The 23,046-nt window shown below is 35.8% G+C and overlaps 1 protein-coding gene across 1 annotated transcript; it reads right to left on the bottom strand.

The window, feature by feature from the left end:
- Window positions 1–3,061: 3,061 nt before the first annotated feature.
- Window positions 3,062–11,583, bottom strand: LOC148094479 (sulfotransferase 1E1-like). Its single transcript, XM_087826939.1, has 5 exons — window positions 11,548–11,583; window positions 10,023–10,149; window positions 8,257–8,351; window positions 5,452–5,632; window positions 3,062–3,530 (listed from the first exon to the last, which is right to left on the bottom strand). Exons 1-5 carry the CDS (start codon window positions 11,581–11,583, stop codon window positions 3,418–3,420), a joined length of 552 nt encoding a protein of 183 aa, XP_087683065.1. The 3' UTR covers window positions 3,062–3,417.
- Window positions 11,584–23,046: the final 11,463 nt, after the last annotated feature.

The following is a 23,046-nucleotide window of genomic DNA, read 5'->3' as shown; positions in this document are numbered from 1 at the left end:
TTCATATAAATTTTTGAAGTGTTTGTTCTAGATCTGTGAAATATGCTGTTGGTATTTTAATGGGGATTGTATTGGATTTATAGATTGCTTTGGGTAGTATGGACATTTTTATGATGTTAATTTTTCCAATTCATGAATATGGTATATTTTCCATTTGTTTATGTCCTCCTCTATTTTTTTTTTTTTTTTTTTTAGTGTCCTGTAGTTTTTCGAGGACAGGTCTTTTATATCTTTGGTTAAGCTTATTCCTAGCTATCTTATTTTAGTTGTGATTGCAAATGGTATTGTGTTTTTAGTGTCTGTTTCTGAGAGTTCATTATTGGTGTATAAAAAATGCCATCAATTTCTGGGTATTAATTTTGTATCCTGCTACCTTGCTGAATTCATTTATTAAATCTAGTAGTTTTCTGGTTGAGTCTTTAGGATTCTCTATGTACAATATCATGCCATCTACAAATAACAACAGTTTTGTTTCCTCCTTTCTAATTTGGATACTTTTTATGTTTTCTTCTTGTCTGGAAAGATCCAAGATGGTGACACACTGAGTGGAAACTACACTGACAATCTCTTGGGACCAAAATGGATTTACAACTAAAATATAGAAAAACCATCCTGAAAATCAACTGAAGGCTAGCTGGAAAGCACCCTCACAACCAAGAAGAAAAAGTGGAGACTGCATAGAGACTGGTAGAAAGTGCAGAAACAAAAGGGCTGGCTGGGCTCCCACAGGCAGCAACTGAAGCTCTGGAAAAAGATCTCAGCTGTGGGGGTTCCCACTGAGGACTCTGGGGCCTAAACCCCAGGCTGGGCTTCCCATCCAGGAGCACCAGAACTGAGATAGGTGCCCACATAACATCTCACTGTGAAAAGCAGCTAGGTTTCTATATGACAGGGAGAGGTGGCTGGAAATGTAGGCACCCTCTTAAAGAGCCAACACAGTTTCATGTGCAGCCACTCACCTTGGGCTCTGACAGAGGGAGGGCAGGGTGGCGTGGAGCTCTGTGGGGAGAATCTACTGTTGTGGGCTCTGGAGAGTGAGATCAGAAGGTGCCCATCTGGGTTCCTGTGCTGAGTCATTCCTCCAGACTGCAGAGGACATCTTTCTCAGTTAGACAATTTTCAGCTTTTGCCTGAGGGGAGAAGCAATTGCCCCAACCTGCTGGAAAACCTCCTGCTCTACCCAGAGGAGTTTCTACAGCTTGAGGCTTGTTGAAAGACTGATAACAATTAGCCAACCCACCCTGTGGAGCTTCTACAGCCTCAGACTAATTAAGACAATCAGATTAATCAGCCTGCAGCCAGGGGCAGGCCTCAGCATGCTTTGAGTCTTTGCCTGATCTGGTTCTGGGTATAGGCCTTGGAAAAGCAGGCTTTGGTGTGCATCTTGGTCTGTCTAAACCCACCCAGCCCCAGCAGAGGAGACCTCAAGCTGAGGGTTGTTGATAGCTCCAAACAAGGTACTCAGGGCCAGTCACAAACTGTGTCTGACATTGGCCTGCGCCAGGGACCCTCCAAAAAGACTGAGAGTCCTAGCAGATCTACCTAATACTTAGAAACAAACCCCCAAAGGCAGCCAAAATGGGGAAACCAAAAAACAAGCCCCAAATGAAAGAACAAGAAAAATCACCAGAAAAAGAGCCAAATTAAATGGAGATAAGCAGTCTCTCAGATATAGAATTCAGAATACTGATTGTAAGGATGCTCAACAACATAAAAAATAATATGGAAACTATGAAGAAAATGAAGAGTGACATAGCAGAAATAAAGAATACATTGGAAGGAATAAACAGCAGATTAGAGGAAGCTGAGGATCGGTTCAGTGAATTAGAAGACAGGGTAGGAAAAAATCACTCAATCAGAGACCCAGAAAGAAAATACAATTAAAAAACAGTAAAACCACAATGAGGTATCACTTCACACCTGTCAGAATGGCTGCCATCAACAAATCAACAAATGACATGTGCTGGCGAGGGTGTGGAGAAAGGGGAACCCTAGTGCACTGCTGGTGGGAATGCAGACTGGTGCAGCCACTATGGAAAACAGTATGGAGGGTCCTCAAAAAATTAAAAATTGACCTGCCTTTTGACCCAGTGATCCCACTTTTAGGAGAATATCCTAAAGATCCTGAAACACTAATCAGAAAGAATATATGCAGCCCTATGCTCATAGCAGCACAGTTTACAATAGCGAAGATCTGGAAACAGCCCAAGTGCCCATCAGTCGATGAGTGGGTAAAAATGCTCTAGTACATTTATACCATAAAATACTGTGTAACTTTAATTTAAAAAGAAATAAAAGAAAGAACAATTGTTGCCTTTAATGATTGAGGTTCTGCTTCTCATCTTGACCACAATGAAAACTTAATATTTTTCAAAACTCTCCAATTTTTCTATAATGTATAACTATGTTATATTTCTTTTTTAAAAAAATAAGTAATTTTACTTACTTCAGAAGCTTTAATTCTGAAAAATCATACTACTAAACAGGGTGTTCAGAAATCTCTGGACTTTTCTCTAAAGAGTAAGAAAGCAAACCATATTTATTTCTCCTTAGATTTGACCTTGTAGGTTAGGAATTAAGAATGTAATAATCTACTAAAGACCCATAGTAAATTTTTTAAGATCTTGTTTGTCTTCCGATTTAGAGAAAAGAGACATCAGCTGTGAAAAACAAGTGTAGTATAGGGGAAAAAAATCATCAATAGAATGCAGAAAAATAGGAGACATAAGCAAAAACAATAGTTTATATAAAAGATAATAACTGTTCTTCTATTCCTCGTGGTTTTTTTTGTTTTGTTTTATTAGCAAATATCAAATTTTGTAAAACTTTCGTTTACAGAATGAAAATTCATTACATTTTTATATGACATTCAAGCATAAATAATACACAGGAATATTGACAGATATCTGATCAATTCAGCTATAGCCAAAATTTACATTAGATTAAAGTAAATTTCAAATTAAGTCATTTTGCAAAAAATAAAAAAAAAAATCAGGATGTAAATAATAGGTATAATTATGCCCCCAAATTTATTTATTGTAATTATTTCTCCCAAAATTTTCAAAGTTCCTGTATGTACTAAATATACTACTAAATGGGGGCGTGGAAACCAGCATGAAAATAATTTGGAATGCTTGTTGATTTTTAATGAGCTTCTAACTTAAATTATCTGTGTGTTCTTACATCATTCCCATAGATTATAGCTTTGTGTAATATTTGTAAAAAGAAGAAAATGGAGGAGAAAAATAAAGATTAAAAATAAAATAAAAAGATAATGTCAGGAAAAAATCCTTCTTGTCTTTTTATATTGAGATCTCAATAACCATGTGAACCTGACCACATAACCTTTCACATGGCTCTCTCTACCAATCTAAAATAAGAAAAGCTTAAACCTCTGATATGTTAGGGAAACCTTTCTTAGATCTCAGTTCGTAATTTCAGTGTAGAGCCCTTCATTTGCTGCTCATAGTGCACATCAAATTTCTCATTCAGGGCTACTGTAAAGTGATTCTTCCAGTCTCCTGCAATCCCTGTAACAAAGAAAAAACACAATAAGTATTATGTCTTCAAGCCAGAATCATGAAGTTTCCTAATATTCACCCCTTTCATTAACACCTAATCAACTTTTATTCTTGTAACCCTTGATTATAATAAAATATATACCATAAATAATATACATATTTGAGCTTACAAAGAAGAACTTGTGATTGTTAATGCAACAACAAAGAGCAAATTTCTTTCTTTGATTCTTCCCTCTAATGTTCCTTCATTGAACTTTTCTTCTCCAATTTCCTCTCAAATGTTGCGGCTTCCTCCTAATATGAATGAGATCTACGTTTTATACATGCCCAAAATATTAAATATCATCTTCATGCTGAGCACACTCAAATCCAGAGTTATAGTTTCATATTCAACTGTCTAGATGGTATTCCATACAAGCATACCCAATTTAGTTAAAAAATTAATTCATTTTGTTCCCCACCAAATTGTGTTTTCTTTTTCACAACCTGATTAATGGCAGCACTAGTTATTCAAAGCATAAACTTGGAAGTTGTCCCCTCAGTCCTCCATCTAATTCTTTATTCATATTCAGGTTTTCTTCACACTTCTTTTCCTTTCTTCATTTCTGCTGCCACTGACATTGAAGCTCCTCAGTGTTTCCCACCTGGTTTATTGCAACAGTCTAGTAGGCCCTTCCCTTTTGCTTTCCATCAAATCCAGCTCTCCCCTGGCAGAAGGAAGGCACCCTGATTGTAAATGAGTCAATAGTTCACTTCCCACTTTAGCTCAAGAAGCTCTAAACTTTCCCAGTGAAATAACCCGGAAAGCAAAAGATAGCAAATATGTGTTCTGAGGATACAGCAGTGAGCAGCCCTTTACAAGCATGATAATTAAAGTCTAGTGTTTTATTTTAAATAGATATATGGACATTATGGGAAAGGAGGCAGAGATAATCTGGAAATGGGTCATTAAAATATTACCTGCATGCTAACTCTCTTTTCAGGAGCTCCCTGTTGTCACTCAGTGGCAGGTTTGTTATTCCCATTATTTTAAAAATTCCCTGGCCTTTTCACTGACAATTTAGTTCAAAGAGCAAGATTTTCTCTATTCTGCTTCTAAAACGAACAAATAAACGAACAAAACCCCCCAAATACATGTTCTTCGCATATCAGTAAGACTGGATATCCCAGTACTCTTCATATCCTACATGTCTTTGGATTTATAAACTGTCTGTGTCTCATCAGACCACACGTCTTCTCAACAGAATGTCACTTCATTGTATTTTGAAATTTTTGCCAAACAGAGCCATATTTGCTACTTAGGGCTTTGAAACTTAGTCTTGTTTTAAAAAGTTTTATTGAGGTATAAAGGTATTAATATATAAAAACTGTACATATTTAATGTACATACAGTTTGATGAGTTTGGACATTTGCCTATTAGTCTCGAAAATGTCTGCCACTTCGTCAAGGAAAAGCTGACTAATCATTGTAAGCTTGTTTCCTCATCTCAAAGTGAGATAATATTTTGAAGCTCTCCCCTGAGTCTCTGATAAAAATTTAAAGATAATTAGAATTTTAAATGTATATATATTTCCATAATGTACATGGTGTAGCACCAGGGCACCCAGCCTTAGTAAATGGTGGCTAGTAGAGTGTGGCACTAGTCCTGGGGCTGAGACTGCAGTAGCTGCCAGTCATTCTTAATATACTATGCTGCATATACTAAGTAATCAACAAGTAATAGCAATTTATCATGAGTAGTAGAAGTACTAATATTTTATGTCTCTGAAGAACTGGTAACACAGGAAAGTGAGTTTTCAAATGTGAAACAGCTCTGCAGAAAACAAGCTGAGTTCGCAGGCATGAATAGGCCTCGATAGGTGTTTGCCTATAACTATTTCAACTTGTGACTTCTGATAGCAGTAGAGGCAAATCATGTGACCATCTCACCCTTTCTCATGAAGGGAGATATTTTTTGGTTCATGATTTCAACTGGTAGTGTTGTGTAATTGGTAGATGGGTTGTTTTTCATCTCTTGGAATGAAGTGTGTTGAACAATCTTTTCCACAAGCTCCTCTGATGTCTTCCTTCCCAGAAATCGCATCACTTTTATCACCTCTCTTCTGATATCCTAAGAAGAAAAAGTATTTTGAAGATTAAATTACTGAAATTGAGTGCATTACTATTTGGATTAAAAAAAGAGAGAGAGAAAAATTTTTCTCCCTCCTCTCACTGATACTAGAATGGGCTTCTAATGTGGAAAAGTACTTCTTGTATAAGTTATATTTTTAAAACTTCTCTAAACACAATTTTCCTGAGCCATGAAACGGACATAAAAGATACTTCCCACCATATAGTTTCTTACATACCATATACATAATACCACTTTATTACCCATATATGAAAATAAACGCAAATGTATTAATTACTTAACTGTAAGAGCTGAGACCATAAAACTTCTAGGAGAAAACACACCCAGTATACTCTTTGACATTCATCTTATCAATATCTTTTTTGGATATATCACCTCAGGCAAGGGCAACAAAGCCACTGCACAGTGAAGGAAACCAACAAAATGAAAAGACAACCTACTGAATGGGAGAAGATATTTGAAATAATATATCCAATAGCAGTTAATATCCAAAATATAGAAGGAACACATACAACTCAACATAAAAAAACCAATCTGATTAAAAATGGGCAGAGGGTATGAACAGACATTTCCCCAAAGAAGACATATAGATGGCTAACAAATATAGAAAGATGCTAAACATCACTAATAATCAGGAAAATGCAAATCAAAACCAGAATGAGATATCACCTCACACCTGTCAAAATGACCATTATGAAAAAATCAACAAATAACAAGTTTACCAAGGATGTGGAGAAAAGGGAACCCTCACGCGTTGTTGGTGGGAATGTAAATTGATTCAGCCACTATGAAAAACAGCATAGAGTTTCCTCAAAAAATTAAAAATAGAACTACCATATAACCAATCAATTCTGCTTTTGGGTATTTATCTGAAGAAAATCAAAACACTAATTCAAAAAGCTGTATGCACCCTATGTTCATTGCAGCATTATTTACAAGAGCTAATATACAGGGTGTCCCAAAAAATGTATACATATCCTCAAACATAGTACATGCTCAATAAATATCTATCAATATTAATATACACTCTCAAATAGTACAGTCTCCTGTAATAGATCAAGTTTTGGGTTGAAAATATGCAGATAGCTTTTATTTTTCTTCTAATTTATTGGTGTAACTAGTGGAAAGCAAAGGAACCAGATAGATTAAGAAAATGTGTAAAAGGTCAAATACTCAACGTGGAACATCCGATGTTATATATGAGCTGTAGCTACAAACATCCCCATCTCTATCTATGTCCCTCCTGTTGTGTACCTTATGATCCAGCTACATCAACCAATGCAACTATTTTCAATACTAACCATAATGCTTCTTCTGGCATGTAGTTACCTCTATGTAGAATGCTTTTCTCAAATTCTCTATTCTACAAATTATAGCTTGCCTATTAAATTTCAGCTTATGTATCACCTTCTTTGAGATGATTTCCTTGACTCTTCCAGTTTGAATTAGATGACATGTATTGATGATTTAGTTATATGCGTATTTAGGTTGTTTCCAGTGTTTATGATTATGAAGAATGCTGCTGTGAGAATTGTGGTACATATAACCTAATGTACACAAGCCAGAGTTTCTCAAGAATATATATCGACTAGTGGAATTTCTGGATCTTCAGTTACATTCATGTTTTGCTCTTTGTAGACAGTGACAAGTTGTTTCCATAGTGTTTGTATCTTTTTACACTACTATCAGCAGTGTGGTACCTCTCACTGATCCATATCCTGACTAACATTTTTATTGTCAGACTTTTTCATTATTGTCAGTCTGGTGGGTATGGAATAACATCTCATAATGATTTTTATTTGCAATTATCCTGATTACTAATGAAACTAGAGAAAAACTAGATTATAAGGAAATTTTGGGACCATCAGACTTTTGTATATTGCTGTTCTAAGCATTCTCTTAACTCTCTCCTTCTGAAAGTTTGAATTTATATATGTGGGACCTTATCATGTTAGCCTACATATCCATTACTCTTTTTTAAAAAATAAAGTATTCTACTTATCTCAATGTGGTAAATTCTATAGAATTAGCTCAGCTCCATCTTCCACATTACCAATCCATGATTTAGTAATGTATCATCTGTTATTTAAACCATCTCTTAGTTTCTAATTTTAATTTATTACTTTAGAAATCCTATTTTGTTATTTTTTCTAATCTGACTTGTTAATTTCAGTAACCTCTTGCTCCTTGTAAGATCCAAATTTCATCTTTTATTTCTTTAAACATGTTAAGGATAATTATTTTAAAGCTCTTATTCGATAATTCTAACATCTGTGGATTTGGAGACCAGCTGACTCTTCTTGCCTGCTGCGATTCCTTGTATGTATGTATCCGTGTGTATGTTCAGATGTTGTTATTTTCTTTTATGAACTCAAGTTCCACAAAATTTTATTGTTGGTAATTTTTTGAGACTTGGATTTAAACATATTCATTCACAGGAGATTTTTATTTACTAACTTTAAGTCTGTGTTAAATTATCTGGATAATTGTAGCTTTTAGAGGTACTGCATTATTTATCTAAAGGCAGATTTTTGTATCTAGATGTTGCCAAATGATAACATTTTAGAAATTACTAAATTGTCCATATGTTTTCAGTTTCTCACCTCCTTCATGTCTTCATAGAAAAGAAAGAGCAAATGTTGATTATTTCTCATTTCCCACCAAGATTTTGCATGTTCATACCAGGGACCATAAGGAACTAAAATTAGAGATAAAAACAACATAAGAGCATAATATCTTCTTTATACAGCTTGAAAAAAGAGTTTTTAAATAACAGTAGCAACAAATAAATATAAATAAATGATCATGGAATGAAAAGTAGAGATCAGCCTCATATGTTAAGCAAATTTCTCTGCAGCAAGGAGGCAAAATATGTTGAATAATTCATGTACAAAAACATATTCTCAACTTTCATTATTATGACACGGTTTATGGCACAGAGAAAAAGTGAAGGAAGTCCCCCTCCCATAATTTTGATTCAGAGTTTATTAGATAACTTTTGAAACCAGAGTGAGTGTGTGTGTGTGTGTGTGTGTGTGTGTGTCTGTGTGTGTGTGTGTGTGTAAAATCAGATTGTTAGTGAAGAGAGTTTAGTTAGTGGAACAATCAACGTTCTTATAATAAGAATTCAGCCCAGGTCTCAAATTTTCCATTTACAAACTGGTTTTGGCTACTGAAGCTAGTAACTATGTAACAGTTTACTACATTGCTTGCAGTTTAGATTATAAGAGCTGTTTTCTGAGGGAACTTTAGTGTCATTCTCACTCTAAAAGAATTAGATTTTGGAGATGATGTGATACGACCAAATGCTGTCTCTTCCCTTCTTTTTCCTTACTTCTCTCACATATATCCAAGTGTTTCCCCAATAAAAGCTGACAGAATGATATAATAATGTGTGAGTCAAAGTATTTTGCTTTGCATTAGATCACTGCATATTTCTTCTATTCTTTGACTCTATTGGCAATTTTTCTTTACAGAAAAAAGTTATATGGTGATATTTATAATTATCTTATTCATGTTTTGTGGAGGTTCAACTTTATGTTTCTTTGCCTTACAATGTGGGTTTTGATGATCTGGAGGCAAATATTTTATTCATTATGCATGAGCATAAATTTTCTCAAATATAGCAACAAAAATAAAGCATATATATCCTACTTTTACTGAGTCAATTTCATTTTTATGGATATAAAAGTGGGATTGTTATCATTTTCCTTACAATTTATTACCACGGGATCAGAATGGCCTTCTTCAGTTAATACTAGAATCTCCTGAACACTTTCTTCCTCAAATCTACTTAGTTGCTTTCATCTGGAGTTAACTAAAAAGGCAAAATTTTCCAGAATTACTGTTCAAGTAACCTTGTACTGTTCTGAGAGATCTAGTTGAGTCATTCAGACTGTACACTAGGTAGAATGCATAAAAACTTCATAGGTATTCAGACTTCTTTATAAATTTTGGTCCATGTAACACCTGAAATTTTCCTTGGAAACAAATGGACATTCTCCCTCTTCTATTCCCTTCTCCTTCTTGTTCAATAGAGTGGTAATAATATGCTGTGAAATATTTTTCTAATAAAGACAAGAAAAAACTGGACATGAAGTCTCAGTCTTAGAGAGAGAAATTGTTACCTCCAACATCTTACATATTTATTTTTAGGCATTGAACTGAACTTTCTATATTCTACAATTCGCCATCCACATCTGGAAACCCTATGCTTGCTCTAAAGTTCAAGGTCACCTAAAACGTCTGTGTTTTAATTAAGGATCAGGGATGATAAACCAGGAAAGGCAACAAAAATTTTTGCTCAGAGATGCTATCTGTCTTGAATCATTTACCTTGAAAGAATTGAAAGAAACAACACTGTTATTACCTTGTCCATCCATGAATTTCTCCACAAACTCTTGAAAAGTTCCAGGATTTGGATGACCAGCTACCATTTTAAAGAAATAATAATAAGAAACAGCCACATCCTTGGCATTCCGGCAAAGATAGATCATCTAAGAAGGCAAAATCAAATATTAAAATACCTAAATTCTCAAATAAAGTTTCATCAAAATTTAAAAGGAAAGCATTAGTGTTTTCAACTATATGTTAATATGTTAATATTGTGCACCCATTTTAGAAAGTATGTAAAATTATTTTTAAAAGTCCTTCAACAGCCTGAAGTGACAGCATCTTTTGCAGTGTTGTTCAATATTAGTGCTCACGTTTCATTTTTATGCTATTTTTACATATAATACCTCATTTAATGCCTGTTACAATTCTAGTGTTATCCTCAGTAGAGGATAGATGATTATCCTCATTTTATAAGTGAAGAAACTAAACTGAAGCTGAGTCACAATCCAGCACTGAGACTAAATCAATGAGAGTAAATGATTTGGTAAATCACTCAGTCAATAGTCTTCTGATCTTGATATTCTACCACAGTTCTCTATAATAAAGGGGGGGAAAGGACTGTTGTTTCCTCACTCACGATCTTAAAATAAATTGCTTATGAGGGTCTATATGCACATTAGCCTCAGTGAAAATGTAATCTTCACCAGCATCTTGTTGAGTTTCTGTTTTACATATAGAGAAGACACCAGCAAATTAACAATCAGGAACCTTGGCTTTAATTGCTAGCTCTGGAACTAAAAATTGCTATCATCTTGTACAAAGTACCAATCATTTTGGACCTGAGTTTCTATCCACTAAACAAGTGAGTTGGGTCAGTTCTCTATGGTCTCTTCTAGATCTGACACTCAATGCTCCAGAAAAAGTTCTGCAAAAGTTCTGCAAAAGTACACTCCATATCCCTGTGGTCTTCCACTTCTGCCCTCAGGCACCCGAGCAAAGCCATCAGGGGAGCAAGACTGCTCTTGACTTAGCTAGCCACTGTTTATGGGATATGATTAGGCTCACTAACTGGTCTTACTCAAGTCTCCACATTATCAAACAATTTTAAGGAAATCTTCTATTTTATTCTAAGAAGGATGGATCTCAATTTTAAGATCCCACTATAAAACCTCTAATTATTAAAGAAAAAAAGTGAACTTTCTTTTCTTATCAAAGCTACAGTTAGCCCTATTGAACTTTCCCAGTCTTATTTACAACCCTCCCGAGTTGTTTTTGCCTATTAATTGAATGGAACTCTTTGCCACTATATCCATGAATTTGCTTCAGGATTTTCACCCCTTTACTTTCTTCTGATACTACCTCTGTCTTGAATATTCTTTGTATCTCAAAATACTGTCCATACTTAAAGCTTAGCTCCAGGTCTTCCACGAAGCTTTTTATTTTCCCAGATTGGAGGGGTGGGTGGGTGGGGCACAAAAGTAATCCCTTTATCCCTAAACTTCCATTTTGGCAGATCCTATTTTATACCCCAAACTTTTTACTACACATGCTCTTCCTACCTTCAAGGAAAGTGTAGCTCTTTCCTGAAGATACATGAATTTCACCACAGCATTCTCAAGTCAGTTAGTTTACTACACTGCTACACATGAAAGACCTCTGTTTCTGACACTCATTCCATCTCTCTTAACTGATGCCATTTTGTTTTACGTTAATACCATTTACTATGCATGTTCAGACTCCTTTTAAATTGGGTAGGCTTTATTTTATTTTAAAATGTTTTTTATTTTTCAGTTACAGTTGACATTCTTTGACATTCTATATTATATTAGTTTCAGGTGTACTGCACAGCGATTAGACGTTTATATAACTTACAGTGTGATCCCCCAATAAGTTTTGCACCCACCTGACACCACATAGTTATTACAATACTATTGACTATATTCCCTATGCTGTACTTAACACCCCGTCACTCTTTTGTAACCGCCAATTTGTACTTCGTAATCCTTTCTCCTTTTAAACCCAGCCTCTTAACCCCCCTCCCATCTGGCAGCTCGTCAGGCTGGCTGGATGTGAGGGCTGGCTGTGACTACAGCAGCGGACAAGCTGTTGTGTGTGTGCTGACCTCACAGGGTGGGATTTGCTTTATTGGGGTTCTGGCACCTGCCCAGTCCACTCTTTTGGGGTGTCATTTGTGAGGCTAATGGGTGGTGCTCTGGGGTAGTCTGAAGCTGACTCCCAGGTGTACTGGTTTGGAGGCTTCTTGGGAGGGGCTTAAGTGCAGTCCAAGGTTAGCTGTTGCTTGTGTCTGTCTTGGGGCTACCTAGTAGGAGTTACAGAGGAATCTGCAGTTAGTAGCTGCCTGTGCTGGGCTTGGAGGCACCTGGGAGTGATTATGCTGTGAGCCGAGGCTGGCTGCCACTAGTGCCAGGCTTGGGGCTGCTTAGCAAAGAGGTTCAAAACACCTGAGACCAGCCACTGCTAGTTTGGCATTTGTGGACCTTTGATAGATTTTAGGAAAAATCCACAGCATGGGCCCAGGCCAGCTGCCTGTGTGGATTAGCCTCTGAAAGAGGTTCAGGTTGGACAAGTGACTTGAGTGGGGCAGGGTCTCAGAAAATCACCAGGGTGGGGAGATCAGTGTTAGCCAGGTTAATGGAACTCAGAGATGGCACGCTGCAAGCTGGGTCAAGGAAGGGCACAACAAAGGAATAATGGCACCTGCCACCAGCTGATGCCATTTCTAAGCTTGTGGTTATTCCCTTGATTTAACTGAAAGATTTTAACACCTGCCTCTTAGTATCATTCTCCACTTCAGTATCATTGTGCATAATCCATCTGATCCTCTAGGTTCTCCTACTCATCCATCATTATCTCCATTTTACCTCAGCCAACCAATTTTATAATCAGACTGTGAAACTCATCAGTGCCCTAAACGTTTCACTTCTGGAGCCTTATTCCTGCAGCTTCATGTTTTCTTCAAGCTCCTCCCTTCTCCCTTATCAGTTATTTCCAATATACCTCTCCTGCAACCACTCTGAGGCCTCAAGCCTATTGGCCTTATTACCTATTATCTTATCAGGCTGCTTGTTTTGTTTTGTTTTGTCACTTACAGTTTCTGGTCTTCACCTCTATACACACTTTTACTAAGAGCCTCAATCCATCTGTGTTCTTGTTGCCTAGTGAATCATCCTGGAAATACTCGGAACATGAATCGTTCCAACTATTTTCTACTCTTTGATGACCTCTGACTTGATAAGCAATTTTGTGAAGACTGAAACCATTGTAAAAGTATACTATCTCTTTTCTTTTGAAAAGAAAATGGGGTAACATCAAGGCTACAATCCATTCCTCAAAGGAAAAAAGTGACTTAGTGAAAATTTGAAAACTGGTAATGACACATCCCCTAGAAAATATACTGAGAGAACATGAAATGATTTTAGCGGAATGCATGTGGACTATCTAAGGTTGCTTATAATAAAAGGAAGTAAACAAGCAACATTAAGATCTACAGACTTTTTGGACCATGGATCTTTAGAAAAGGTCAAATATACCATGTAACAACAGAGTACAAAGTGGAAATGTTTCATGACTGTGAAAAATCCCCTTTTTTGTTAATAATGACAGCATCTAGTACTTTAATACCTCATATGTGTAGTACAGGATATAATACTGATACTAATACTATTCCTCAAGACCTTAATAACTTTTTAGAAAAATAAAAGGTCCTGCTTCTTTACAACTGCATAGTATTCCATGGTGTAAATGTCCCACAGCTTTTTTATCCACTCATCTACTGATGGGCACTTGGGCTGCTTCCAGATCTTAGCTATTGTAAATTGCACTGCTATGAACACAGGGATGCATACAGTCTTTGTGACTGGTGTTTCAGGATTCTTAAGATATATTCTTAGAAGTTGGATCACTGGGTCAAAAGGCAGCTCCATTTTTAATTTTTTGAGGAAACTCCATACTGCTTTCCATAGTGACTGTACCAGTCTGCATTCCCACCAGCAGTGTACTAGGGTCCCCTTTCTCCACACCCTTGAGAGCACTTGTCATTTGTTGATTTGTTGATAGAGCCATTCTGACAGGTGTGAAGTGACACCTCACTGTGGTTTTAATTTGCATCTCTCTGATGATTAGGGAAGTTGAGCAATTTTTCATATGTCTCTTGGCCATCTGTATGTCCTCTTTGGAGAAGTGTCTATTTAGGTCCTTTGCCCATTTTTTAATTGAAATGTTTGTCTTCTTTTTTGTTAGGTTGTATGAGTTGCTTATATATTTTAGATATTAACCCTTTATCAGATGTGTCGTTGGCAAATATATTCTCCCATACAGTGGGCTCCCTTTTCATTTTGTTGATGGTTCCTTTTGCTGAGCAGAAGCTTTTTATTTTGATGCAGTCCCATTTGTTTATTTTCTTCTTTGTTTATCTTGCCTTAGGAGATGTATTGGCAAATATATTTCTACGATAGATATCTGAGATTTTGCTGCCTACATTTTCTCCTAGGATTTTTATGGTTTCATGTCTTACATTTAAGTCTTTTACCCGTTTTGAGTTTATTTTTGTGTATGGTGTAAGTGGGTGGTCTGGTTTCATTTTTTTGCATGTACCTGTCCAATTTTCCCAACACCATTTATTGAAGAGACTGCCTTTAATCTATTATAAGTTCTTGCCTCCTTTGTCAAATATTAATTCAGAGTAATGGCATGGGTCAATTTCTGGGTTCTCTGTTCTGTTCCAATGATCTATATGCCTGTCCTTGTCCCAGTACCAGGCTGTTTTGATTACAATGGCTTTGTAGTATAACTTAATATCTGGTATTGCGATCCCTCCAACTTTGTTCTTCTTTCTCAGGATTGCCATGGCTATTCGGGGTGTTTTTTGGTTTCATATAAATTTTTGAAGTGTTTGTTTTAGATATGTGAAATATGCTGTTGGTATTTTAATGGGGATTGTATTGGATTTATAGATTGCTTTGGGTAGTATGGACATTTTTATGATGTTAATTTTTCCAATTCATGAATATGGTATATTTTCCATTTGTTTATGTCCTCCTCTATTTTTTTTTTTTTTTTTTAGTGTCCTGTAGTTTTTCGAGGACAGGTCTTTTATATCTTTGGTTAAGCTTATTCCTAGCTATCTTATTTTAGTTGTGATTGCAAATGGTATTGTGTTTTTAGTGTCTGTTTCTGAGAGTTCATTATTGGTGTATAAAAAATGCCATCAATTTCTGGGTATTAATTTTGTATCCTGCTACCTTGCTGAATTCATTTATTAAATCTAGTAGTTTTCTGGTTGAGTCTTTAGGATTCTCTATGTACAATATCATGCCATCTACAAATAACAACAGTTTTGTTTCCTCCTTTCTAATTTGGATACTTTTTATGTTTTCTTCTTGTCTGGAAAGATCCAAGATGGTGACACACTGAGTGGAAACTACACTGACAATCTCTTGGGACCAAAATGGATTTACAACTAAAATATAGAAAAACCATCCTGAAAATCAACTGAAGGCTAGCTGGAAAGCACCCTCACAACCAAGAAGAAAAAGTGGAGACTGCATAGAGACTGGTAGAAAGTGCAGAAACAAAAGGGCTGGCTGGGCTCCCACAGGCAGCAACTGAAGCTCTGGAAAAAGATCTCAGCTGTGGGGGTTCCCACTGAGGACTCTGGGGCCTAAACCCCAGGCTGGGCTTCCCATCCAGGAGCACCAGAACTGAGATAGGTGCCCACATAACATCTCACTGTGAAAAGCAGCTAGGTTTCTATATGACAGGGAGAGGTGGCTGGAAATGTAGGCACCCTCTTAAAGAGCCAACACAGTTTCATGTGCAGCCACTCACCTTGGGCTCTGACAGAGGGAGGGCAGGGTGGCGTGGAGCTCTGTGGGGAGAATCTACTGTTGTGGGCTCTGGAGAGTGAGATCTGGGTTCCTGTGCTGAGTCATTCCTCCAGACTGCAGAGGACATCTTTCTCAGTTAGACAATTTTCAGCTTTTGCCTGAGGGGAGAAGCAATTGCCCCAACCTGCTGGAAAACCTCCTGCTCTACCCAGAGGAGTTTCTACAGTTGAGGCTTGTTGAAAGACTGATAACAATTAGCCAACCCACCCTGTGGAGCTTCTACAGCCTCAGACTAATTAAGACAATCAGATTAATCAGCCTGCAGCCAGAGGCAGGCCTCAGCATGCTTTGAGTCTTTGCCTGATCTGGTTCTGGGTATAGGCCTTGGAAAAGCAGGCTTTGGTGTGCATCTTGGTCTGTCTAAACCCACCCAGCCCCAGCAGAGGAGACCTCAAGCTGAGGGTTGTTGATAGCTCCAAACAAGGTACTCAGGGCCAGTCACAAACTGTGTCTGACATTGGCCTGCGCCAGGGACCCTCCAAAAAGACTGAGAGTCCTAGCAGATCTACCTAATACTTAGAAACAAACCCCCAAAGGCAGCCAAAATGGGGAAACCAAAAAACAAGCCCCAAATGAAAGAACAAGAAAAATCACCAGAAAAAGAGCCAAATTAAATGGAGATAAGCAGTCTCTCAGATATAGAATTCAGAATACTGATTGTAAGGATGCTCAACAACATAAAAAATAATATGGAAACTATGAAGAAAATGAAGAGTGACATAGCAGAAATAAAGAATACATTGGAAGGAATAAACAGCAGATTAGAGGAAGCTGAGGATCGGTTCAGTGAATTAGAAGACAGGGTAGGAAAAAATCACTCAATCAGAGACCCAGAAAGAAAATACAATTAAAAAACAGTAAAACCACAATGAGGTATCACTTCACACCTGTCAGAATGGCTGCCATCAACAAATCAACAAATGACATGTGCTGGCGAGGGTGTGGAGAAAGGGGAACCCTAGTGCACTGCTGGTGGGAATGCAGACTGGTGCAGCCACTATGGAAAACAGTATGGAGGGTCCTCAAAAAATTAAAAATTGACCTGCCTTTTGACCCAGTGATCCCACTTTTAGGAGAATATCCTAAAGATCCTGAAACACTAATCAGAAAGAATATATGCAGCCCTATGCTCATAGCAGCACAGTTTACAATAGCGAAGATCTGGAAACAGCCCAAGTGCCCATCAGTCGATGAGTGGGTAAAAATGCTCTAGTACATTTATACCATAAAATACTGTGTAACTTTAATTTAAAAAGAAATAAAAGAAAGAACAATTGTTGCCTTTAATGATTGAGGTTCTGCTTCTCATCTTGACCACAATGAAAACTTAATATTTTTCAAAACTCTCCAATTTTTCTATAATGTATAACTATGTTATATTTCTTTTTAAAAAAAATAAGTAATTTTACTTACTTCAGAAGCTTTAATTCTGAAAAATCATACTACTAAACAGGGTGTTCAGAAATCTCTAGACTTTTCTCTAAAGAGTAAGAAAGCAAACCATATTTATTTCTCCTTAGGTTTGACCTTGTAGGTTAGGAATTAAGAATGTAATAATCTACTAAAGACCCATAGTAAATTTTTTAAGATCTTGTTTGTCTTCCGATTTAGAGAAAAGAGACATCAGCTGTGAAAAACAAGTGTAGTATAGGGGAAAAAAATCATCAATAGAATGCAGAAAAATAGGAGACATAAGCAAAAACAATAGTTTATATAAAAGATAATAACTGTTCTTCTATTCCTTTTGTTTTTTTTTTTGTTTTGTTTATTAGCAAATATCAAATTTTGTAAAACTTTCGTTTACAGAATGAAAATGCATTACATTTTTATATGACATTCAAGCATAAATAATACACAGGAATATTGACAGATATCTGATCAGTTCAGCTATAGCCAAAATTTACATTAGATTAAAGTAAATTTCAAATTAAGTCATTTTGCAAAAAATAAAAAAAAAAATCAGGATGTAAATAATAGGTATAATTATGCCCCCAAATTTATTTATTGTAATTATTTCTCCTAAAATTTTCAAAGTTCCTGTATGTACTAAATATACTACTAAATGGGGGCGTGGAAACCAGCATGAAAATAATTTGGAATGCTTGTTGATTTTTAATGAGCTTCTAACTTAAATTATCTGTGTGTTCTTACATCATTCCCATAGATTATAGCTTTGTGTAATATTTGTAAAAAGAAGAAAATGGAGGAGAAAAATAAAGATTAAAAATAAAATAAAAAGATAATGTCAGGAAAAAATCCTTCTTGTCTTTTTATATTGAGATCTCAATAACCATGTGAACCTGACCACATAACCTTTCACATGGCTCTCTCTACCAATCTAAAATAAGAAAAGCTTAAACCTCTGATATGTTAGGGAAACCTTTCTTAGATCTCAGTTCGTAATTTCAGTGTAGAGCCCTTCATTTGCTGCTCATAGTGCACATCAAATTTCTCATTCAGGGCTACTGTAAAGTGATTCTTCCAGTCTCCTGTAATCCCTGTAACAAAGAAAAAACACAATAAGTATTATGTCTTCAAGCCAGAATCATGAAGTTTCCTAATATTCACCCCTTTCATTAACACCTAATCAACTTTTATTCTTGTAACCCTTGATTATAATAAAATATATACCATAAATAATATACATATTTGAGCTTACAAAGAAGAACTTGTGATTGTTAATGCAACAACAAAGAGCAAATTTCTTTCTTTGATTCTTCCCTCTAATGTTCCTTCATTGAACTTTTCTTCTCCAATTTCCTCTCAAATGTTGCGGCTTCCTCCTAATATGAATGAGATCTGCGTTTTATACATGCCCAAAATATTAAATATCATCTTCATGCTGAGCACACTCAAATCCAGAGTTATAGTTTCATATTCAACTGTCTAGATGGTATTCCATACAAGCATACCCAATTTAGTTAAAAAATTAATTCATTTTGTTCCCCACCAAATTGTGTTTTCTTTTTCACAACCTGATTAATGGCAGCACTAGTTATTCAAAGCATAAACTTGGAAGTTGTCCCCTCAGTCCTCCATCTAATTCTTTATTCATATTCAGGTTTTCTTCACACTTCTTTTCCTTTCTTCATTTCTGCTGCCACTGACATTGAAGCTCCTCAGTGTTTCCCACCTGGTTTATTGCAACAGTCTAGTAGGCCCTTCCCTTTTGCTTTCCATCAAATCCAGCTCTCCCCTGGCAGAAGGAAGGCACCCTGATTGTAAATAAGTCAATAGTTCACTTCCCACTTTAGCTCAAGAAGCTCTAAACTTTCCCAGTGAAATAACCCGGAAAGCAAAAGATAGCAAATATGTGTTCTGAGGATACAGCAGTGAGCAGCCCTTTACAAGCATGATAATTAAAGTCTAGTGTTTTATTTTAAATAGATATATGGACATTATGGGAAAGGAGGCAGAGATAATCTGGAAATGGGTCATTAAAATATTACCTGCATGCTAACTCTCTTTTCAGGAGCTCCCTGTTGTCACTCAGTGGCAGGTTTGTTATTCCCATTATTTTAAAAATTCCCTGGCCTTTTCACTGACAATTTAGTTCAAAGAGCAAGATTTTCTCTATTCTGCTTCTAAAACGAACAAATAAACGAACAAAACCCCCCAAATACATGTTCTTCGCATATCAGTAAGACTGGATATCCCAATACTCTTCATATCCTACATGTCTTTGGATTTATAAACTGTCTGTGTCTCATCAGACCACACGTCTTCTCAACAGAATGTCACTTCATTGTATTTTGAAATTTTTGCCAAACAGAGCCATATTTGCTACTTAGGGTTTTGAAACTTAGTCTTGTTTTAAAAAGTTTTATTGAGGTATAAAGGTATTAATATATAAAAACTGTACATATTTAATGTACATACAGTTTGATGAGTTTGGACATTTGCCTATTAGTCTCGAAAATGTCTGCCACTTCGTCAAGGAAAAGCTGACTAATCATTGTAAGCTTGTTTCCTCATCTCAAAGTGAGATAATATTTTGAAGCTCTCTCCTGAGTCTCTGATAAAAATTTAAAGATAATTAGAATTTTAAATGTATATATATTTCCATAATGTACATGGTGTAGCACCAGGGCACCCAGCCTTAGTAAATGGTGGCTAGTAGAGTGTGGCACTAGTCCTGGGGCTGAGACTGCAGTAGCTGCCAGTCATTCTTAATATACTATGCTGCATATACTAAGTAATCAACAAGTAATAGCAATTTATCATGAGTAGTAGAAGTACTAATATTTTATGTCTCTGAAGAACTGGTAACACAGGAAAGTGAGTTTTCAAATGTGAAACAGCTCTGCAGAAAACAAGCTGAGTTCGCAGGCATGAATAGGCCTCGATAGGTGTTTGCCTATAACTATTTCAACTTGTGACTTCTGATAGCAGTAGAGGCAAATCATGTGACCATCTCACCCTTTCTCATGAAGGGAGATATTTTTTGGTTCATGATTTCAACTGGTAGTGTTGTGTAATTGGTAGATGGGTTGTTTTTCATCTCTTGGAATGAAGTGTGTTGAACAATCTTTTCCACAAGCTCCTCTGATGTCTTCCTTCCCAGAAATCGCATCAGTTTTATCACCTCTCTTCTGATATCCTAAGAAGAGAAAGTATTTTGAAGATTAAATTACTGAAATTGAGTGCATTACTATTTGGATTAAAAAAAGAGAGAGCGAAAAATTTTTCTCCCTCCTCTCACTGATACTAGAATGGGCTTCTAATGTGGAAAAGTACTTCTTGTATAAGTTATATTTTTAAAACTTCTCTAAACACAATTTTCCTGAGCCATGAAACGGACATAAAAGATACTTCCCACCATATAGTTTCTTACATACCATATACATAATACCACTTTATTACCCATATATGAAAATAAACGCAAATGTATTAATTACTTAACTGTAAGAGCTGAGACCATAAAACTTCTAGGAGAAAACACACCCAGTATACTCTTTGACATTCATCTTATCAATATCTTTTTTGGATATATCACCTCAGGCAAGGGCAACAAAGCCACTGCACAGTGAAGGAAACCAACAAAATGAAAAGACAACCTACTGAATGGGGGAAGATATTTGAAATAATATATCCAATAGCAGTTAATATCCAAAATATAGAAGGAACACATACAACTCAACATAAAAAAACCAATCTGATTAAAAATGGGCAGAGGGTATGAACAGACATTTCCCCAAAGAAGACATATAGATGGCTAACAAATATAGAAAGATGCTAAACATCACTAATAATCAGGAAAATGCAAATCAAAACCAGAATGAGATATCACCTCACACCTGTCAGAATGACCATTATGAAAAAATCAACAAATAACAAGTTTACCAAGGATGTGGAGAAAAGGGAACCCTCATGCGTTGTTGGTGGGAATGTAAATTGATTCAGCCACTATGAAAAACAGCATAGAGTTTCCTCAAAAAATTAAAAATAGAACTACCATATAACCAATCAATTCTGCTTTTGGGTATTTATCTGAAGAAAATCAAAACACTAATTCAAAAAGCTGTATGCACCCTATGTTCATTGCAGCATTATTTACAAGAGCTAATATACAGGGTGTCCCAAAAAATGTATACATATCCTCAAACATAGTACATGCTCAATAAATATCTATCAATATTAATATACACTCTCAAATAGTACAGTCTCCTGTAATAGATCAAGTTTTGGGTTGAAAATATGCAGATAGCTTTTATTTTTCTTCTAATTTATTGGTGTAACTAGTGGAAAGCAAAGGAACCAGATAGATTAAGAAAATGTGTAAAAGGTCAAATACTCAAAGTGGAACATCCGATGTTATATATGAGCTGTAGCTACAAACATCCCCATCTCTATCTATGTCCCTCCTGTTGTGTACCTTATGATCCAGCTACATCAACCAATGCAACTATTTTCAATACTAACCATAATGCTTCTTCTGGCATGTAGTTACCTCTATGTAGAATGCTTTTCTCAAATTCTCTATTCTACAAATTATAGCTTGCCTATTAAACTTCAGCTTATGTATCACCTTCTTTGAGATGATTTCCTTGACTCTTCCAGTTTGAATTAGATGACATGTATTGATGATTTAGTTATATGCGTATTTAGGTTGTTTCCAGTGTTTATGGTTATGAAGAATGCTGCTGTGAGAATTGTGGTACATATAACCTAATGTACACAAGCCAGAGTTTCTCAAGAATATATATCGACTAGTGGAATTTCTGGATCTTCAGTTACATTCATGTTTTGCTCTTTGTAGACAGTGACAAGTTGTTTCCATAGTGTTTGTATCTTTTTACACTACTATCAGCAGTGTGGTACCTCTCACTGATCCATATCCTGACTAACATTTTTATTGTCAGACTTTTTCATTATTGTCAGTCTGGTGGGTATGGAATAACATCTCATAATGATTTTTATTTGCAATTATCCTGATTACTAATGAAACTAGAGAAAAACTAGATTATAAGGAAATTTTGGGACCATCAGACTTTTGTATATTGCTGTTCTAAGCATTCTCTTAACTCTCTCCTTCTGAAAGTTTGAATTTATATATGTGGGACCTTATCATGTTAGCCTACATATCCATTACTCTTTTTTAAAAAATAAAGTATTCTACTTATCTCAATGTGGTAAATTCTATAGAATTAGCTCAGCTCCATCTTCCACATTACCAATCCATGATTTAGTAATGTATCATCTGTTATTTAAACCATCTCTTAGTTTCTAATTTTAATTTATTACTTTAGAAATCCTATTTTGTTATTTTTTCTAATCTGACTTGTTAATTTCAGTAACCTCTTGCTCCTTGTAAGATCCAAATTTCATCTTTTATTTCTTTAAACATGTTAAGGATAATTATTTTAAAGCTCTTATTCGATAATTCTAACATCTGTGGATTTGGAGACCAGCTGACTCTTCTTGCCTGCTGCGATTCCTTGTATGTATGTATCCGTGTGTATGTTCAGATGTTGTTATTTTCTTTTATGAACTCAAGTTCCACAAAATTTTATTGTTGGTAATTTTTTGAGACTTGGATTTAAACATATTCATTCACAGGAGATTTTTATTTACTAACTTTAAGTCTGTGTTAAATTATCTGGATAATTGTAGCTTTTAGAGGTACTGCATTATTTATCTAAAGGCAGATTT

This window comes from Miniopterus natalensis, chromosome 1 (assembly GCF_054644295.1).
Source record: "Miniopterus natalensis isolate mMinNat1 chromosome 1, mMinNat1.hap1, whole genome shotgun sequence".
Taxonomy (NCBI): Eukaryota; Metazoa; Chordata; class Mammalia; order Chiroptera; family Miniopteridae; genus Miniopterus; species Miniopterus natalensis.
Note: the sequence above shows the minus strand (reverse complement) of the source record. Positions and strands in the feature narration are given on the sequence as shown.